At 39.4% G+C, this 16,848-nt stretch overlaps 1 protein-coding gene across 19 annotated transcripts in view; it reads right to left on the bottom strand.

Moving 5' to 3' along the window:
• LOC138743274 (lymphoid enhancer-binding factor 1-like) overlaps positions 1-16,595 on the bottom strand; it is a 216,965-nt gene extending 200,370 nt beyond the window's left edge. For all 19 annotated transcript variants that reach the window (XM_069898331.1, XM_069898332.1, XM_069898333.1 and 16 more), the window contains exons 1-3: positions 16,393-16,595; positions 16,223-16,283; positions 15,958-16,070 (exon numbers count right to left, since the gene is read on the bottom strand). In XM_069898331.1, coding sequence (XP_069754432.1) covers positions 15,958-16,070; positions 16,223-16,283; positions 16,393-16,581 — 363 coding nt within the window. In that variant the 5' untranslated portion in view covers positions 16,582-16,595. The remainder of the gene's footprint in view (positions 1-15,957; positions 16,071-16,222; positions 16,284-16,392) is intronic.
• Positions 16,596-16,848: the final 253 nt, after the last annotated feature.

The raw sequence follows: 16,848 nt of genomic DNA, 5'->3' as shown, positions 1-16,848 counted from the left end.
TATTTGCAATCCAGAATACAAGGAACCGGCAGCCTCAAGCAACAGGCGAAAAAAAAATCACGGAAAATAAATAGGTTAAAAAAAAAATGACCAAGTGTAAAGGAAACTGCTTTCTGACAGAACAAAAAAAGAGATTGTAGCTTATGAGGTGTTCACACAACGATCTGCAGAGAGCTGCTGCCAGGCAAACTGAGTGGATAAAGAGATGTTGGATGAGTGATTGGGTGGGGGCGGAATAATGAAAATTGTTTTTAAATGCTGTAATATTATGTATTGTGGCATTCAGAGAGATCTGGGGATCCTCATGTAAGAAAATCAAAATGCAAGCATGTAGGCACAGAAAATATGTTACCCTTTTAATGCCAGAGAAATGGACTATAAAAGGAAAACGTACGACAACTGCACAGGACTAGACCTGGTGTGTTGCATTTTGCTGTATCCCGTGAACAATACACAGTTTTAAAAAAAGACCCTGTTATCCAGAATTCAAGCAACTGGCAAAAAAAGTCATAGAAAATAAATAGATTAAAAAATACGAAAATTTAAAATTGGCACACTTTACCATTGGTTTATCAATCACACAACCTCAAGCCATTGGAAAATTCACTTATCCTCAAGGGTGCTGGATACCAGAGGTTTTACTGTATTTGCCTTTGAGACAGTGACATGAAATTTCATTGGAAGGCCGATCACTGAGGAAAGGTTCAGCAGAATTCTCAACATCTTCTGGGGTTTAGAAGAATGAGAAGAGATAACGTTGGAACACAAAATTCCAAAAGCCTTAACTGGGGGCATGATTTCAGAATTAGGGTTTGATCACTTTAGATTGGGATAAGAAGAAAATTCTCTCAAATGACAATGAATCTTTGGAATTCTCTACTTGAGATATTGAGTCATTAAGTATGTTAATAGTCAAGGTGGATGGGGGATGAAAACATCAAAGTTCATGGAGATTCATCTGGAAAATGGTTGGAGCCAAAGTTCAGTTCAACCATGACCTTTCTGAATGGCAGGAGGGAGGTTCATGCATATTCCCATATTTTCTATTCATGAATAAATGCAGAAATTGCATCTCAGTGGGAAATTATTAAGAAAATGTGATGGGAACAGATTTGTGTATATTTGGAAAGGTACATTTTAATTGGGGATAGATGGCAATGAGTTCAAATGGGGAAAACCTGTCTCACTAATTTGACTGAGTTTTTGAGAAAGTACAGAAAAGGAAATGGATGAAGTCAATAAGTATCATCTTCATAACAGACCTTAGTAAAGCAGTTGGCAAGGTACTGCATGGTGGGCTTGCTGCAAGGTACTGCATGGTGGACTTGCTGCAAGGTACTGCATGGTGGACTTGCTGTAAGGTACTGCATGGTGGGCTTCATGGTGGGCTTCATGGTGGGCTTGCTGCAAGGTACTGCATGGTGGACTTGCTGTAAAATTGAAAGTAGAATTTGATTTGGTGATCATAGGTAAAGGAGAATGGTGGAAGGAGGTTTTTTTTCCTCATTGGAAGTCGGTAACTATTGCTAACCCTTTGCTGTTTATGATATTAATAACTTAGATGCAAGGGTAGGAAATATGATACTATACAACAGGATATAAAAATTACTGGTGATGAGGAAAGTGAGGAAGGTTATTCAAGACTACAGCAAGATAGAGATCAGATGGAAGGTAGGCAAAACATTGACAGATTGAATTTAATCTGCATTGTGAGACTGTTGGCCTCAAATGCCATATATGGACGGCCTTCAGAACGGATTGGCAGATGGTGATAAGTCGACGGTTGAATAGATCCGATACTGCGCAATATCATTCACCGTGTCCGAAATTCGAGGGAGGGGGTATGCATCCAAGAGTGTGTACCGATTAATAGTTTAGCTATAGTCAATTACTAGCCTGGACTTGTTTTCCCCTTTTACCACCACCACTTGCGCTCTCCGTGGGATGGTACTAGGTTCAATGATACCTTCGTCAGGCAGACGTTATGTCTCAGACTTTATGAAATCTCGGTCTGCTGTGCTGTGCCTCCTGCTCTTGGTAACAATAGGTTTGCAGTCTGAGGACAGATTCGGGAAGAGAGGAGAGGGGTCGATATTCAATATGGGTTCTGATTTTAGGGGCCCTCCATTCCGAACTGTTCCGGGGAGGGGGAGGGTGGAAACGAGGACCGGAATACTGCAAGCTCATACTTTTAAGATGACACAGGAAGTCCAGACCCAACAACACCGAGCACACAATTCATCAACTACATGCAAGCGAATCTCACAGTATTTCTCCCCTTCGATCTACAGATGTACTATACAATGTTGTTGAATACGCATAGAATATGAATGAGAAGCAAGGAATATAATTGGAAGGATACATCTTTAGGTTGTATTCTTGCACAGTCTGTGAGTCTATGAAGCTTTCAATAGAGCCTGTGTCGATTAGGCATTTAGTGGAATGTCCATTTACCTTCAGAGTCACTATGGAGTTGCTGAGCTGGTGAGGTCTGTCCTGATCGAGAACCATTGAGGCTAGGTCCCCAGAGGCTCCATACTCCTCACTCAAGTGGCCACCACCGTCCTGGGTTACCCTGTGTGTATAAGATGGCGTCGACCTCATGGTGCAGCATTATGGCTGCCCTCCTTCCTTTCTGAAGCTGATGGCGCAGAGTTTGAATATGGGTCACAGCAAGTTCGATGCCAAGGCTTTTCACGCCGGTTCTCGCTGCCACTGCCACCCTCCGTCAGCATGTAGTTCATTTAGTGGGTTCAGGTGAATTCAGGACATACGGCTGGGGGCTAGAATCGGATCTGGGAGCAGTGCAGGCTGTGGACTTCCCATTGCGCGACAAACCCTCGCCCATTGCCCTTTCTTGCCACAGCTGGAACACACAGTTTTTAGCCAGGCAACGAGATCGGGCATGTTGGCTCTTGCCACAGAAAAAGCACTCCCTAACATGGGAAGCAGCAGCCATTAGCACTGGGGCTAGCGGAAACAGCCGGTCCTTGGAAGGGGTCACCTGGATGGGCAGGCTCGCTGGCTTCATGGTCATCATTCTCGAACTTGGCCTATTCCAGCGATTTGGTCAGCTCAACATGGTTAGCCAGGTCCTGCTTTCCCGACTCAAACAGTCGCTGACTCATGTACCTCAAGCAGACAAAAATGACTAGAGTATCCCGGATCTGTTTTTCTTCACGAACGTGGCCCTTAGCTGCTTCCTACCTGCACTTCTTGGCAAATGTCCACAGATCCAGAAGGTAGTCAGTGATGGCCTCCCCTGGCCGATGGTGACATAGAGCGAGTCGGTGCCTCACTAGACATCATTTTGCGACTTCAGGTACATCCTGATGACTGCATACCCTTTCCTTCCTACCCTCAAAATGAGTGCGGACCTCCTGAGTTCATCAGTGTGGCAGACATCTCTGGTCACGTTCAGGTAGGCCTGGAAGCAGTCTAGCCAGTACGTGAACTCCTCAGCCGTGTCAGGGGACAGAGGTTCTATCAGCAGCGTACCTGGTCTGAGTGGCGCTTCCATCGTTTAGGGAATAAGCTAATAAAATTGTAGCGTGAATAAAAGCTCTCACGACTGGAGGGAGAACAAACGCTTTTATTAGCTTATAACTATGGGTAGGGTTTCACAGTAGACTTCGGAAGGGTTCTGGGCTGAGGTGGGAAACCTGGGTTATATGTGAGTAGATGGGGGCAGAGCCAGCCATCAGCACAACACCCTACCAATGAATCGCAGTTCACTGGGATCAGTGTAGCTCTGCATAAAAGTCAGCCTGGTCATGATAGACTGAGGGCTTGTTCTGTGCTCTATGTATCAAAGGAGATTTCAACTTTTCCATAGGTTCAGTGGGCAGAATAATTCCTAACTGAAAGGGGATAAATATTTTGGGGGGGGGGGGAAACAGAGACAACTTTCTGAAATAATATTACAAGAGCCAACATTTATTTCAAAGAGAGAATCCTTCCAGGATTGAAAAGGAAAAAAATTATACATGGAGAGTATGATGAAATTTGAAACTCTCCTCTGTAAATGCCAAGCATTTTGGGTCCTTTATTAATTTTTAAATCAGAGATTGGTTGATTTGTTATCTTGAAAGATATTAAAAGGGGTATAGAGAAAAGTGGTTGGAACTAGGACACAGATTCAGAATGATCTTACTGAAATGTAGAAAAGACAAAGGTTATTTTTCATACTCCAATGTTTCTAAGAATAATTTAAATTATTCCTATCAGCTTAATCTGCAAGATCTTCATGAGAATATTTTGGGGTGAGTAATGACGTCTATTTTTCACTATGGCAATACACTACAGAAGTGAAATAATATTAGAAGTTATGAGATTAGTGTATCTTTTCAAAAATAAAATGGAAAACTCAGGTTAACATTTTACTAAAGAAAATAACTTCATTTCACATCTACATAGAACATTACAGCACAGAAACAGGCACATTTGGCCCTTCTAGTCCGTGCTGAACCATTTTCTTTTGCCTAGTCCCATTGACTTGCACCCAGTCCATAGCCCTCCATACCTCTCCCATCCATGCACCTGTCCAAATTCTTCTTAAGAATGTTAAAATTGGAGGAGTCACGTGATGGAGTAGTGGCCGGACGGTGAACTCCAGCCCTCTCCAGAAAAGTCGGGAAAAACAAGAGAAAATACAAAGGCACAGAAATACAAGTTAAAGAAAAGTGAGTATAAAGGTGGAAAGAAGATGGAGACAAAAGGAGAAAAATCAAAATCAACGGAAAGAAGAGAGGAAGAGAAGACAACGGAGGAAAAAGGTGAAGGCCTTACCTGTCCGAAGAGGCCCGCTGTGGAGAGAGGGCCCCACTACCTCAGGTCGGTAGAAAAAGAACTACAACAATGGCTCACAGAGCCGAGTAAAAGTGCGCGATGCGCATGCAAAAAAACACACCGACGGGAGGGGGGACCAGCTGGGGAGTCGATCTCCACAGCCGGCAACGACAGCTGCAGAACACCTGCAGCAAGAAGAGACCACAGAAGACAATGGAAACAAGAAAGAAGAGGAGGAAAGGGCAGCAAAGAAACAACAGATGGTCAACCCAGAGGAAGAAGAAGAGGAAGAGTACAGTGAAATAGATAAAGGGAAAGGCAAGGTAAAGGATATACTTGCTCTTGTTAGAGGATACATGGAGTCATTTAAAGAATGGCAAACACAGGAATTCAATGATTTAAGAAGAAGAATAAACAACACAGAAGAGAAAATAAATAAAATGGATATGACCTTAACAGAAATGGGGAAAAAAATGGACAAGATGGAAGAACGGGCAATAGCAGCAGAAATGGAGGTAGAAGACTTAAAAAAGAAATTGGAGGAATCTAATAAAAAAACTAAAGAGACACAAGAATTACTAGCCCAAAAAATAGATATAATGGAAAATTATAACAGAAGAAATAACATAAAGATAGTGGGCCTTAAGGAAGATGAAGAAGGCAAGAATATGAGGGAGTTTATAAAAGAATGGATCCCTAAGGCCCTAGGATGTCCAGAACTACAGCAAGAAATGGAAATAGAAAGGGCACATAGAGCATTGGCCCCTAAACCACAACCACAACAAAAACCAAGATCTATTGTAGTAAAATTCCTAAGATATACTACAAGAGAAAAGGTACTGGAGAAGACAATGGAAAAAGTAAGAGAGGGCAACAAACCACTGGAGTATAAAGGGCAAAAAATCTTCATTTATCCAGATATAAGCTTTGAACTCCTAAAGAAGAGAAAAGAGTTCAATACAGCAAAAGCGATTTTATGGAAGAAAGGATATAAATTTACACTGAAGCATCCTGCGGTATTGAAAATATTTATTCCAGGACAACAAAACAGACTATTCTCGGATCCAGAAGAAGCACGAAAATTTGCAGAACAATTACAAAAATAGACTGAGGGATGAAGACGGGTAATGAGAGCAAAAATTATCACGATTGATATGTATGTGGGTAAAGACAAAAATAGACTGAGGGATGAAGAAGGGTAAGGAGGGTAAAAATGACCACGATTGATATGTATGCGGGTAAAGAGGTATAAGAGTGAATAGAGACAATGGGCATATGTGAAAGTATCTGTAATTAGAGGAAAACATAGAGAGTATAGACAAGAATTAATAAGAGAAGGTAATGGAATAGAGAGAATAAGGAGGGAATTAAAAGAGTGACCTTTGTGACATATAAAAAGCGAAATCTTTTCTGGGGGGGGCTGGGTGGGGGAAAAGAGCGGTCACTGCAAAATCAGTTGACGCTTGCGAGTGGATTCGCAAATCCAAATGGAGAGGGGAGATGTGGTTGTCCGACAAGGGATAAAGGGCAACTCAGGAGGGGAAGGGGAGATTGGGGATAAAGAAGATAGAAATAGGAGAATAAGGAAAATGTTGGATGTTGTAGGAATGTTGTCTGGTAAAGAGTTGAAAATAAGAAAACAGAAATGGAAAAGGAGGAAAGGTAATGATGGAAAAACGGAAAGAGAAGATAAACAAAATATAAAATGGCTACGCTGAACTATATGACTCTAAATATTAATGGAATACATAACCAAATTAAAAGGAAGAAACTACTAAATTTACTGAAAAAGGAAAAAATAGATATAGCATTTGTCCAAGAAACACACTTAACTGAATTGGAGCACAAGAAATTAAAGAGAGATTGGGTAGGACATGTAACAGCAGCATCGTATAATTCAAAAGCAAGAGGAGTGGCTATATTAATTAGCAAAAATGTGCCATTTAAAATAGAAGAGGAAATAATAGATCCAGCAGGGAGATATGTTATGATAAAATGTCAGATATATTCAGAGCTTTGGAATCTACTTAATATATATTCACCTAACGAAGAAGATCAAAAGTTTATGCAAGATATCTTTTTGAAGGTAGCTAATACGCAAGGGAACATACTAATAGGAGGGGATTTCAATCTGAATTTGGATCCAAATATGGATAAAACGGGGAAAAAAATTAACAGGAAGAACAAAGTAACCAAATTTATAATTAAATCAATGCAAGAAATGAAACTTGTGGACATATGGAGGAAACAAAACCCAAAAGAAAAGGAATACTCATACTACTCGACTAGACATAAAACATACTCAAGGATAGACCTATTCCTGTTATCAGCCCACATTCAAGGGAGAGTTAGGAAAACGGAATATAAAGCTAGACTATTATCGGACCACTCACCCCTGTTATTGGCAATAGAGCTAGAGGACATCCCTCCAAGAATGTATAGATGGAGATTAAACCCCATGCTACTTAAAAGACAGGATTTTAGAGAATTTATTGAAAAACAATTAAAAATGTACTTTGAAGTAAATACGGAATCAGTGGAAGATAAGTTTATACTATGGGACGCAATGAAAGCATTCATTAGAGGGCAAATAATAAGTTATGCAACCAAGATGAAGAAGGACTATAACCAGGAAACAGAGCAGTTGGAAAGGGAAATAATAAACATAGAAAAAAAATTAGCAATAAAGGAAGATACAACCAAAAGAAGAGAATTGGCGGATAAAAAAATAAAATATGAAACATTACAAACATATAAGGTGGAGAAGAATATAATGAAGACAAAACAGAAATATTATGAACTAGGTGAAAAAACACACAAAATCTTAGCATGGCAGCTTAAGACAGAGCAAACTAAGAAAATGGTATTGGCAACAAGGAAAAAAGACAAACAAATTACATATAATCCAAAAGAAATTAAGGAAAACTTCAGAGAATTCTATGAACAATTATACCGAACCGAAAACGAAGGGAAAGAAGGGAAAATAGATGAATTTTTGACTAAAATTGAACTACCAAAACTACAAATAGAGGAACAAAATAAATTAACAGAACCATTTGGAACAGTAGAAATACAAGAGATAATAAAAAATTTACCAAATAATAAGACACCAGAAGAGGATGGACTCCCAATAGAATTCTACAAAACATTTAAAGACCTAATAATACCGCCCCTCCTGGATGTAATCAACCAGATTGATGAGACACAAAACTTACCAGATTCATGTAAAACAGCAATAATTACAGTGATACTAAAACAAGGGAAAGATCCACTCTCACCAGCGTCATATAGACCAATATCTCTGCTAAACACAGATTATAAGATAATAGCTAAACTATTAGCGAACAGATTAGCAGAACAGGTACCGAAAATGGTAAATTTAGACCAAACTGGATTTATCAAAAAAAGACGCACAACAGACAATATTTGTAAATTTATTAACTTAATTCATGCAGTAGAAGGAAATAAAGCACCGGCAGTAGCAGTTGCTTTAGACGCAGAGAAGGCCTTCGACAGAGTAGAATGGAATTACTTGTTCAAAGTATTGCAAAAATTCAGTTTACCGGAGAAGTATATTAATTGGATTAAAGCATTATATAAGGGACCGTTAGCGAAAGTGACAGTAAATGGACATGTATCAAAGCAATTTAACTTAAGCAGGTCAACGCGGCAGGGATGCCCACTATCACCATTATTGTTTGCGCTAGCTATAGAACCACTAGCAGAATCGATAAGAAGAGATAATAATATAAAAGAAATAAAAATAAAAGACAGGGAATATAAAATCAGTCTGTTTGCGGATGATGTGATAGTGTACTTAACAGAACCAGAACTATCAATAAAAGAACTATATAAGAAATTGAAGGAATATGGAGAAGTGTCGGGATACAAGATAAACGTAAATAAAAGTCAAGCAATGCCTATGAATAACGCGGATTTCTCAAAATTTAAGGAGGAATCCCCATTCAGATGGCAAACGCAGGCAATAAGATACCTAGGTGTGCAAATAAACAAAAATCTAGGCCAATTATATAAACTCAATTACAATCCACTAATGAAAAAATTACAGGACGATTTAGAGCATTGGAAAGAGCTACCACTAACACTGATAGGAAGGATAAACTGTATTAAAATGAACATTTTTCCAAGGATACTATACTTATTTCAGGCATTGCCAATACAACTGACAGAAAAATTCTTCAAAGAGTTCAAGAAAATAATAAGGAGATTTTTATGGAGAGGGGGGAAACCGAGGATAGCACTAGATAAATTAACAGAATGGTATAAACAAGGAGGCTTACAATTGCCAAACTTCAAAAATTATTATAGAGCCGCACAATTAAGGTACCTATCAGATTTTTATCAAACAAGGGAAAAACCAGACTGGACGAGACTAGAATTAGATAAAATAGGGGAAAAGATACCTGAACACATATTATATAAATGGGACGAAAAATTGGTACAACATAGAACTTCTCCAGTATTACACCATCTCCTCAATATATGGAAGAAGATTCATGTAGAAAGAAATAAAATAAATTACCAAATAGCAAAACTAATATTGACGCAAAATAAGCTACTCCATTTTACAATAGACAACCTTGCCTTTAGAAAATGGGAAAAAAAAGGGATTAAAAGAATAGAAAATTGTTTTTCAGGAAGTAGATTCTTATCCTTTGAACAAATGAGAGATAAGTACAATATAACTGGAGATACAGCGCTGGCATATTACCAACTGAGATCCTACTTGAAAGATAAATTAGGAAACAACTTGAGTTTACCAGAGGGAAGTAACCTTGAATATGTGATTACAGATACAATGTTAATCAAAAGATTTATAAAAAATATGTATATTAAACTGCAAGAAAAGGAGAATGAGGAAACAAATGGTAAAACTAAACAAAAATGGGAACAAGATTTAAATATAAAGATAAAAAAGGAAACATGGGAGAAGTTATGCTCTGGAACGATGAGAAATACAATAAATACGAGGCTGCGTATGATACAATATAATTGGTTACACAGACTAAACATTACACCGCAAAAGTTAAATAAATGGGACCCAACAGTATCTGATAGATGTTTTCGATGTAAAAAAGAAAGGGGAACAACAATTCATGCAATCTGGACATGTGAGAGAGTAGAAAAATTTTGGGATGATCTCAATCAGATATTAAATAAAATAACAGAAAACAATATACCAAAGAATCCAGAGATCTTTCTCCTAAGTAACATAAAAAATAAAGAATTTGGAATTGACTTGGAAGATGCACAAAAAAGATTTGTCAAGATAGCCCTAGCCGTAGCAAAAAAATGTATTATGTCAACCTGGAAATTGGAAGATAATTTGAAAATACAACAATGGTATATAGAAATGAATAAATGTATTCCATTAGAAAAAATAACATATAGTTTAAGAAATAATATTGAAATATTCGAACAAGTATGGGAGCCTTACATTAAATACAATAGCGAAAACCTACCGGGAACAAACATTACCTAAGTTGATGGAAGGAGAAGAAAAGAAAAGAATGGACTCAGTAGAATTTCTGGTGTATTTCTGTTGAATGACAACATTGTCTAACTGAATTAATGCAACCTAGATTGTATACCTAAAATGGATGAGAGGGGGGGGGGTGGGGGGGGTGGCTTGGGAGGAGGGAGGGGGGAGGGAGAAAAAGTCACTGTAAATGTGTGGAAAAGAAAAAGTGTATATCATGGCTATTGTGATTTATGGTGTGAAAAATAAAAAATTAAAAAAAAAAAAAAAGAATGTTAAAATTGAGACTGCATTCACCACTTCAGCTGGTAGCTCGTTCCACCAGCCAACACTTTCTGTGTGAAGAAGAGTCCCCTCATGTTCCCCCTAACTGTTCCCCTTTCACTCTTAACCCATGTCCTCTGGTTTGTATCTCACCTACCCTCAGTGGAAAAAGCCTATCTATGTTTACTCTGCCTATCTCCCTCATAATATTAAATACCTCTATCAAATCTCCCCTCCTTCTCCTACGATCCAGGAAATAAAGTCGAAACCTATAAACCTTTTCCGGTAAATCAGTACCAGAAGTCCAGGGAACATCTTAATAAATCTTCTCTGCACTTTTTATATTTTGATTTATGATATTTTGATAAATATTAAAACACTAAAAATGAATCCAAAAGAAATTACATAAATTCATGTCAATGTTTACCAAACCTGGAATGGAAATTAAGCACTGGACTAATGCAATCAGAGACCCCTGCAAAATTGGGACAGAACTCACCAGAAGAAGCATCACACCTGAATTGCCAGTTATTTTGCTGGAGGAAGGAGGTATTGCAAATGAATTATTACCATAAGAACTAAAGAGAAAGCTCTTCATTCATTTAATGCAAATGGTTCAGTGCTCCTGTCCTGATAGTAAAAATACCAGTTGTGGTCAGCCTGTGCACATCCCACCCTCTCAGTCATCTTCCCCAAAGGACCTTTCAGATGGCTGGATTGTTGTCTCGGCTTGACATTTTTTTGTAGGGTCTGGTTCAGTCAGCTGCAGCAGGACCCGACAAGTGTCCATTGCTGCCAGTTCTGGAGACTCAAAAGTCTCTCCTGGGGCAGATCTCCCTCCTTCAGCATGTATAGATTCTTAAAAATAACCACTGTCATCTCTTCCACACAAATGGCCTCACTAGATGACTAAGATGACTTGGGAATGTTCTTCTCCATTGAAGGAATTATGTATAAATAACGTTCCCTCTCCCTGAGAAGCTGATTAGAACATAAGAAATAAGAGACCATCCGGCCCATCGAGCCTGTTCTTCCATTCAATAAGATCATGGCAGATCTGATCATTGACTCAATTCCACCTACCTGCCTTTTCCACATATTCCCATATTTCTTTCTTATGTAAAATTCTATCCAATTGTACCTTAAAATATGTTTAATGAAGTAGATCTCACATCTTGATGTTTTGGTTAGTGTAGCAATTTTAAATAATTGTATGAGTATTAAATAATATTTAATAACTATTTCTTGAATTGCTCAAATGGTTTGTAAAGTGCTGGTACGAGAATGGGACACAAGAGAGTAAAATAGCTTAATGAGCATGATGGAATCAGAGTAGTCGTAGGGTTATGAACAAAACCTCTGCAGTTCACAATTCAGGACAGGAGACTTGAAAATGACAAGTTTGGTCGCCTGAATTCAGTCAGCAGATTTTGCAACTAAAACACTATCAACTTGATGGAAAAGAGTGGAGAAATTTCTCTTTACAAGTCAATTGACTTCAAATCAAGTCAAGCTATTCTAAACAACAACTTGCCCTAGCATTGAATGAAAACTATTAGATTTTTTTTCCTGCAAATTATACAGTATTTAAGATCTTCTGTTTCAGTCAAAACAAACCTGTGATTTTCCCCACCCTCACCATGTTCTATTTATCTGACCATTTTGGTCAGCACTCAGTCTTAGTGGAAGCATTTGGAGACATGCTGAATAAAAGCAAGATGTTTTCTGAAAATTTGAGGGTGGCACTGGGAGGTGGAGGACAATTGCAAATCAATGTGGATTGTTGAAATGTATTGCTTCACCACTTGGCCTAGTTGCCAGGGACAAGGGGTGGTTTGTCCCCAGTCTAAGGTATTATGGACTCGAGGAAATATACAGAGAATAAGAAATATCAGCTTGCTTTAAATGTTCAATCTTTCACAGCAAATTTATCATCTGCAAACCTGCCAGGATATTTATAAAACATTTTGAACTTTTAAAAATTTTTGATTCACTCTTCACAGCCATTCTCTGTATCGAAACCTGTTCTTCCTTTGCATCAACAGCCTTTTCCCCAAACTCGACAAAATTACTTATGGTATTTCCATTCCCACATTCACCATCTTTAACTGTAAAACTGCAAGTTTAATGTTAGGAGCATGCATGTATTGGAAATTAGTTTGAATCTCTCAAATTCATTTCACCCTGGATCCTTCAAAGGCAAAGTAACACAAGGGCAGCAGTCAGAAGCATCAAATATCCTTCTGCTGAAATGCAGCATGTTATACACTGGTTGCACGTGCAGACATTTACCGAACCTTACATTGAAGCATTTACAACCCAAGGGAATGCTTTTATTTCTACTGCGTGGCAGCAACTATTAATAGCCAAACCAACTAAAATGCATACTGCTAATTGTCACTTAATAGTTAATTAATGCAGCAGAATTTAAATGAGTCTTAATTGTATACATTTTGTTTTCTGAGCCATATTTTACAATGGATATGTTTCTCCATTCTGTTTTATGGACAGACATTTGAGCTATCAGAGTTTTTTTTCGTTCATGCTTTCAGTGTATTTTTGTACCATCTAATGACTGTCCCCTTCAGAACACAGGAAGTCTTGTTGCTCATGTTTTGTTTTAACTCCCCAAGCCCGCTGGTAGCCACAGGGAATTCTAGGAAATCTCAGTTGCCCTTTTTTTTTAAATAAAAAAGCTTTTCAACTTCAACAGTGTATTGTTGTAGCAAAATCATAATATGAAACTAACAAAGATATGGTTGTGTTAAAGGTAGCCTTGGTTACAGAATCATTGGGCTCAACACTACCAACCATGTTTCAATATACAATTTAAGTGAAAAAAATAAATTGACTTGACTTTTCTTATATCCCCATTGTATTCTTATAATTATATAAATGTATACGACTTTAATTGATTTTGTTTCTTACTAATTAATAGATAAAATCTTAGCTATTCTTCTGTAACTCCCATTGTCATTGTCTTGCAGAGTTTTTAAAATGAGTATGGTAATTACTGTGCTCTCTTATTTTCCAAGTTTTGAAGTTTGAAGTAATTTCAATCAAGGTTAATTGTGACTATAAAAGCAATGTTGGTAGCCAGGTTTGATTCAAAAATGAAACAGACGGGCATGAAATCATGGTCAAATGCAACGTGCAAAACTTAAACAGAGAGAACCACCATTTTATCTTTGTTGACATGGGGTCCAGCTGTACAATCAAAGCCCAGGGAGAACTCCACAGATGAAAATAAACAAATTGCACAAAAAGTCACTTTACTATTTATGCTATTTCCTGGAGATATTTTTCTTTAAATTGCATTATTATTGTGGAAATTAGCTTTGTAAAGATCCCAAGACTGATTGTGTGAAGGAACTGAACTACACACATTCAGCTGAAATATTCCATTTGAATTGTCTACACCTAATAATAATCTGCCTTCTTTATTCTCTTGATCTTGGTTGGTCACCTAAAATCACACCCTTATAAAAATTGTTTTTGAATGAAAATATTTTAAAAACTACAAACCAGAACTAGAAGTCAAAGTTATTTTTGTTTAACCATTTATTTTTTGGAAAGGGACACGGCAGCAAGACTACCCTTGAAAGAGATTTCGGACAACTCAGTTTGAAATGAACAGTGTGCTTAATTCACGGAAACTCTGAGCCTGTAAGCAGCTATTAAACAGTAATGCCATTTTTTTTCCAACAGTGCCTGTGTTATGTTATTAAGCAAACAACAAAGATTGTGTCTGATCTAATTCCACTCCAACTCCACCCCCTCCCCTGTCCTGCCCATCATCCCTCTAGCCCTCCAGCCCTCAAGCAAACCTAATGAAAAGATTTCCATTTGACTCTGCTGTGAGGGAAAAAAAACAACCACTCCAACCACATTGCACAACAGTGTAAGACACAACAGCATATTGTGGAGGTTTCTCTATTTGGATGGAAATGCTCATCAGAGCATATATCTGTTATCAGATAGGCAAACTTTAAAAAAAAGAGAAAATTAAGGTTAACAAGTTGACAGCTGGTGATACTTGTCCTTGTCGTACTAGCTTGTGGGTAGACCACCACATTTTCCACTACCTTGAAGAGATGTTGATAAAGTAAAACAAGGTCCAATTGCACCTCTCATCCCATCCCTTTAAACTCTTGTTAATGTAGTGATCACTAAAGCAAATCATTTGAAAAACTATATTCTTGTATTGCTGATCAGAAATTGATTTCCTTGGTCTCAAAGTTTTGTGTCTTGGATTGAAATGTACAGGATTATTCAGAAAAATGCTCATCGCTTGACACATCAATGAGAATACTGGTGGGATATTACTTTGAAATGCAAATCACGCTGGGCAATACAAATACAGTATACTTTAACACCATCCACTCTAAATTTAAATTAAATTTAGACACACAACACAGTAACAGGCCATTTCAGCCCAATTCTCAATGCTATTTTCAGTGTACAATGATAAAACAGTGCTGGAAAAACTCAGCAGGTCAAACGGTGTCCTTTCCACAGCAAAGATACATAACATGCCTGATACCTCGATGAAGGTCCCAAGCCCAAAATGTGGATTATATAAAGGACACCTGCCGAGTCTCTCCAGCGTTGTGACCTAACTTCAACCTGCAGACTTTCCTGTTTGACTTCAGTGTGCGGGATATTTTCCTGCGGGACCAGGTAGCCTTTAAAATTCCACAACCCACTTTCACGACTTTCGAATGGTGTTTCCATTCTGCTAGAGTTAGATCTTAAGAAACTATTGGTTTGCTCTTCTATAAAGGACAGCATTTTTTTTTCAGATTTAATAACTCCCCCCCCCCCCCCAAAAAAAGCACAGCTAACAACACAACAGGGTTTTTCTTTTAAAGATCCAGCTGACTACAGTCATATGCGGGGTTTGATCGGGATTATATACACCGGTAGGTATTTTTGCTGGTCCCTCCACGCCAAGGCTGCTTGCCCTACTTGGCAGGCACGTTCGAAAGGTGCCTTTACTGCTTAGTGACAGACCAGAGTGGGAAGAGTCGAAAATCAATGATCACATCCCCAAGACACGCCAACAAGAAACAGAATGATCACTTAAAGCGAATACGAACAAATCTGCCTTCATACGAGCCCAGATCCAACCAGGCACAAGGCGGCAAGCACAAGTGATGCTTTTTACCTTACCCACTTGAAAGGTGCCAAAAGGCACCAAGAACTGGGAAAAAAATCCCACTTCTTTGATCATGACCAAACTCAAAACAGGACCCCCCCCCCCCCAGTGAATGCATCCTTGGGACGAACAGGGTGATTTCCTGCAATCTGACTCATTCTCTCCTCCCCAAAACCCCCAACTTCCAAAACTGAGCAGCAGGAGCGGTGCGAACCCGAGAGGGAACCGAGGTGCGGCCGGCACTTACAGAGGGAGAGAGGGGTCCGTTGGCCAGGTAGGGCTCTTGGAGCATCAGGAAGTGGGGGTAGCCCGAGTAGGCTGTCCCTTTGAACATCCCTCCATCTTGACGCTGCTTGGTAACTGCAAGGGAGAAGAAGAGGGGAGGGGGGTGGGAGAAAAGTTTTACTGGCCCGGCTGAAATCGACAAACGGTGTTGCAAACAGTGGGCAGAGTGAGCAAAGAGTGGCGCCCCCCCACACACCTCCCGGGAAAGAAAGCAGAAGCCGACCTACCGTCATCGATGTGTTCTTTGGATTTATCTTGGTAAATTCTTTCTCGAGAGCGTGCGATCGCCTGTGGACAGATTCAGGGGGAGAAGAGTTTGCAACGAGGTGGTGTTGACGGGGGGAGGGGATGTGCACGCGTGTCTCAATCTGAGGAGCAAACTCCTTCATTCACTCACCTCTGGGTCGGATGCAGGATTCTGGTTCGTCTCCGACTCGTTGACTAACGATGACTTCACGTCTGCTAAATCCCTCTCGGTGAGAGCGCTCTCGGAGATTTTCTCCTCTTGTTCCCCCTCGTCTTTGAAGGAGATCATTTCATCGTTCGCCCCCAGGTCATCCCCTCCGCCGCTGTTCAGCTGCGGCATTTTCTTTGGGATGTTTTCTCCTCTCTCTCCCCCCCCCCCCCCCCCCAACCTCCCCACCCCTCCTCCTCCCCTCCCCCTTCCTCTCCTCCACTTTTCACTGTAGTGAAGTTCCCGGCCCGGGACTTGCGCCGCTTGTTGCAGCCCGCCGGCGGGGGAATGCAAGTGGAAAGTTGCAGTCAGTCCGCAGCGAGAGAGGGAGAGAGCGAGGAAGAGAAAGTACGGCAGCAGGGAGAGAAGAAAGATCTGAAGCAGTTTGTGTTTAGGACC

The sequence above is a fragment of the Narcine bancroftii genome, chromosome 9 (genome assembly GCF_036971445.1).
Source record: "Narcine bancroftii isolate sNarBan1 chromosome 9, sNarBan1.hap1, whole genome shotgun sequence".
NCBI lineage: Eukaryota > Metazoa > Chordata > Chondrichthyes > Torpediniformes > Narcinidae > Narcine > Narcine bancroftii.
The sequence above is the reverse complement of the archived record's forward strand: the minus strand, read 5'-3'. Positions and strand labels throughout refer to the sequence as shown.